Source organism: Dendrobium catenatum, unplaced genomic scaffold (assembly GCF_001605985.2).
Source record: "Dendrobium catenatum unplaced genomic scaffold, ASM160598v2 fragScaff_scaffold_334, whole genome shotgun sequence".
Taxonomy (NCBI): domain Eukaryota; kingdom Viridiplantae; phylum Streptophyta; class Magnoliopsida; order Asparagales; family Orchidaceae; genus Dendrobium; species Dendrobium catenatum.
The window spans coordinates 1,833,339-1,838,032 of record NW_021318796.1 but is presented as its reverse complement, the minus strand read 5'-3'; the positions used below and the strand labels follow the sequence as shown (position 1 = coordinate 1,838,032).

General features: G+C 31.9%; 1 protein-coding gene across 1 annotated transcript; it reads left to right on the top strand.

The window, feature by feature from the left end:
- The first annotated feature begins 3,955 nt into the window (after nt 1–3,955).
- Nucleotides 3,956–4,492, top strand: LOC110105842. The gene has a single exon (XM_020835500.1). The coding sequence runs from the start codon at nt 3,956–3,958 to the stop codon at nt 4,490–4,492; it is 537 nt and encodes a 178-aa protein (XP_020691159.1).
- The last annotated feature ends 202 nt before the right edge of the window (nt 4,493–4,694 follow it).

Below are 4,694 nucleotides of genomic sequence, written 5' to 3'. Positions count from 1 at the left end.
AATAGTCATATAAGGAGCATTGCTTAATAGTCACAGATCTACAAAATTTAAACCTATAATCACAAATCTGTAATGAATTTAAACCTAAATCACAGATCTACAAATTTTTCAAGCATTGAATGGCTAAATGCAGAAATCTATACTAATCGCAAACAAATCTTCATTTAAAGCCTAAATGCAGAGATTTACAAAAAAAACTAAATAAACACTTATCAAATCATCTTCTCTAAGCAAAAAACAAAATACTCAACATACATTTAACTTATTTAACAAAAAATGCATAAAACAAAAACCTTACCTAAGGAAATCCGGCGACGAACCGACGGAGCACGGGAGCAGCGACCTGTGCAAAATGCCGAAGAAGAGAGAAATGGATCGGGAAAGGTAAAGCAGATCATTTAATTAAGATATAAGTCGTCGGATTAACGGACGACTTAGACTCAAGTCTGCTGACTGCCACATCAACTGCCACATCGTCCTCTAGATTGCACCTAAGTCGCCTGATTAATGGACGACTTTGCCTATTCTTAAATTCTTTAATCACCATGCTTAGTATTATAATTAAATTGTTAATTATGCTTAGTTCAAAATTTTTTCCTTTTAAAAATACAGTGATTTTTGTACATCCCAAAATTTATTTTGAACTTTAAAAATAATGGTGTAGTACAATAAAAATCTTAAAACATCGTTTTACATAATACATTGATAATTTGGTAATTTTTTGAAAATATGCATTTTTGCCTAATAGGATTATTTGCTGTCTACCGTTATGATCTTTTGACTTCTTCTAAATTAAGTTCAATTATGTATTATTTATTGCAATGCATTAAAAATGAATGTGAATATGTGCTTAAGTAATAGTTAGTCGTTATTACTGTTATAGTATTATGATAATAATATGCATGTGTGAAACAAACAAGCAAAAAATAGTTAACTCGTTGGTTGGAGATTGATTAACTTGTACAGGATGGTGGGCTGACGGGCTTTCCATTAAATAATGTGGTTTGGTGTTATCCTCTATTAATTCATGTGATATATTAATTGATAGTTATAAGGAGATTATTACTGTGATAACGGACAAAGAGTGACAACTCTATTTATTGAGCTAACATTTTACTAATACTAAAAAATATTGTGATAGCAAGACCTATTACTTTTGTTTAGTGTGACTACTAAAATGAATGTTCTTGAGGCATTATTTTTATTATTGTATAGATTTTTATTACTACATAGATTTATTATTATTGCATTATTCTATTATTATTGACACTGAATTGTTATTATTACTGGTTTAGATACTCATACTATTTGATTTTAATTATTCATTATATTGATATTATGCATGTGATATGCTGAGCATATGATATAGAATACATGGATAGCATAGATACACTCTTATATGATTTTACTGTATTGACATGATTTTGATAGTTTTCATTGATATTTTGATTTGATACTTTATAGAATTTTTATATTTATTGATATTATAGGCACGATGTTTGTTTTATAGATTTGAGACTCATATTATTTTACTGCTTTACTGACTTTAGTATTGTAGGGTTTTATTGTTTGTATATTATACTACTACTGCATGTGAAATTTGTTATTTCTACACTAATTCAAAGATCATATAAAATGATATTATTATGATTTGACTATTAACATGCATATTGCTCATTTACCGTGTTTTGAATTCAGTTGCACGTTTTCATGATCTGTTGGGTTTTTTAAGCTTATTATATGTGATTAAATGATTTCATATCAGGGCAGGGGAGCAGGAGTGTTAGACTGGTTAGGATTCTTCATGTTATATTTCTTTTAGGCCTCGTTTGGGACGGATTTTTCCATGTTGTGCTTCACCGAAAGTAACCCAGAGGTCGTTTGGAGTTAAGCGGAGGTGCTCCGTTTTAAAAATTTGTACGTCCTTCGATTGCTTTTCCCATCCAAAAGAACATCCCTGGTTTCGCGTGATTTTCGCGTGCTTCCCGCTGTTTGGAAGTATAAGAAATACGTCAATACCCTTACAGTTTCCGTCTTCCTCATCTGGCGAACTTCCGCGACCATTTCTTCCTCGTTGTAGCACGACGCTCATTCCTCTGATACATTAGAATCGTTCAGATATTTCTCCAAATTTCTAGTTGTAAGAACTCGATGAGAATGAAACAGAGCTTCACCGACATTATTTGACGAAGCTTTCTAAAGAATTATTTGCATACCCAGCCCCTACTTCTATCGGTTTCTCCGCCTGCTCCCTCCTCCTCCTAACCAGACCAGTTGAAGAGCTAAAGGTCCATCCCATCTTCTCGCGAATCTTGCGTCATTATCCGGAGGTAATTCCACCGAATATCGCCGCTTGGGCATCGCCACTCGTCTACTGGCTGTGCGCAAAGCCTCTTGCACCAAACAATTTCTCCGATTGTTTGTTCGTTATCAGGTTTTCTATCGTCGGAATCAAATAAGTGGAAGGCCGCTAAAGTAGATTCACCAGTGCTGACAAAGAGGTAATCTTTTGATCTATTGATTTATCTGAAAACCTAATTTGATTCTCATTGTGCTGCCAGTTGCTTTTGAGGTTACTTATCGTCCCCATCAAGTTTTTGGTGTCATTGTTTGGGAAGAATTTTTTTTATTTATAAATTTGTTATATTGTTGAATTAGATCTACTCTTACTTTATTAATAATTGCATATGTATATTGTATTGGTTGTTGTTGTCGTTTACATTGCATTTGGTGTTGTTGTTATTTATATAGCATTGCATTTTATATCTATACTACTATTATAAAAGGGGCTTGAGTTTTCACCCATAGTAAATTTTGGCCATTCATTTTTTTTTTTTTTTTTTAAATTATCTAAAACTTTGAAGTATTAGCAGGCAAATGCTACACAAATTTTATGCTTGTATACTTGGTGTTCATTTACTGAATTCAATTTACATCTACTGAGCTCTTTGTAATGCAAATTTTCTCTTTCAAGATCAATGCTTTTACAATAAACCTTTTAAGGCCATGGTTGGATGCAAACAAAATCATAAGGAATTATAATTTTAATGGTTCAAAATGCTGTACAAGGATTACAAATCATTTTTAAAAGGTTGTAATTCTAAAACAACTCAACTTGTTTGGTTAGTAATACATTCGTTAATAGTTAAGTTTATACTTTTCGAAAACATACATAAAAAACTTGATGCTTATGACATTTTTATACAATAAATCAATTTGTTCATGTTATTGTATCACCTATAGGATTAACTATTCTACTTTTTTTTTCATTTATGTACTTAATTTTAAAAAATTCTGGGCTTCTTATTAGGCTATGAAATGGTTCTTGTTATTCTTGCCCATGCACATCCACAGCATTTTATGTAATGGATGCCTCTTGTTCTTTAAATTACTAGCAACAAACATCAATTAGATTGCTTTGTATATTCCCTCTTCTTATAATTTATTAATTTATAATACAGCAATTAAGAAATCCAATGGGTAAACCAAAGGATGGCGGACCATCCGCAACATGGGAGAGAGATGTAAAGATTATATTCTGTGATTTATGTCTAAGGGAGATTGAAGTTGACAATTGACCAACCACGCACTTCAATAAAGAGGGTTGGATAAATTTAATTAAGAATTTTTATGAGAAAACTGGAAGAGAGTATGATAAAGTTTAGTTAAAAAATAAATGAGATCAGTTAAAAAAGATTGGAAATTATAGAAAGAATTGAAGCGTGGATCCATTGGACTGGGTTGGGATCCTAGAAAAAAAACCATTGACGCACCGGATGAATGGTGGAAAAAGAAATTAGAGGTAAATATTAATTTACATATATTTGTATTTTTCAACATTCATACTCTTCTTTTTACTTATTTAAAATGAAATTTATCTTTGTGGGTTGTACCAAATGCAAAAAAAATTAGATATTGTGGCATTGATCCCGAGCTTGAAGATAAGCTTGATATGATGTTCCTAAGTGTTGTTGCTACCGGAGATCATGCATGGACTCCAAGCCAAGGACTTAACAATGAAAATATTACTGCAGATTCTGAAAACATTGATATAGGTAATGATTCTTTTGATGAACCTTCACAAAATCTTGATGAACCTTCACAAAATCATGAGAGCATTAGTGATTGTAGTCAATTGAAACGACATTCATCTACAACTTCAACCGATAAAAAAAGAAAAAGAATACATGGTTCTACATTTCTTCGAAGTCAAATTACACAACTTGTCAATTCTTGTACCAACATTGCCTCAAAAACTAATGCATCAAAGTCAATAATCGAGAAATCCTCCATTTCTGCTGCCATTAAAGTGCTTGAACAAACAATTGAAATATTTGAAGATATGCAACTATATTTGTTCTCCACCAAGCTTCTCGAGGATCCAACGAAACGAGAAATTTTTATGACGATTTGCCCTGAACGACGAGCACTTTATGTTCGTTATTGCTATGGAAATCAAGACACAACAACATCAGAGTTTCATACAGTTTAACAATCAATGACTTTGTATTTTCTTTATTGATCTTTGTAAAATGAACCTTCTGTAGTATGTAGATATCTAAACTATTTTAGTACTATTTTTTGTTAACACTTATCAGGGACTTGAGTGTAAATGATTGGGTTCACGACTCAACGTAAAGTAATGTACCGTGATTCAATGTTCTTTTGAGTTTTCTTATTTACTAGAAGTTTAT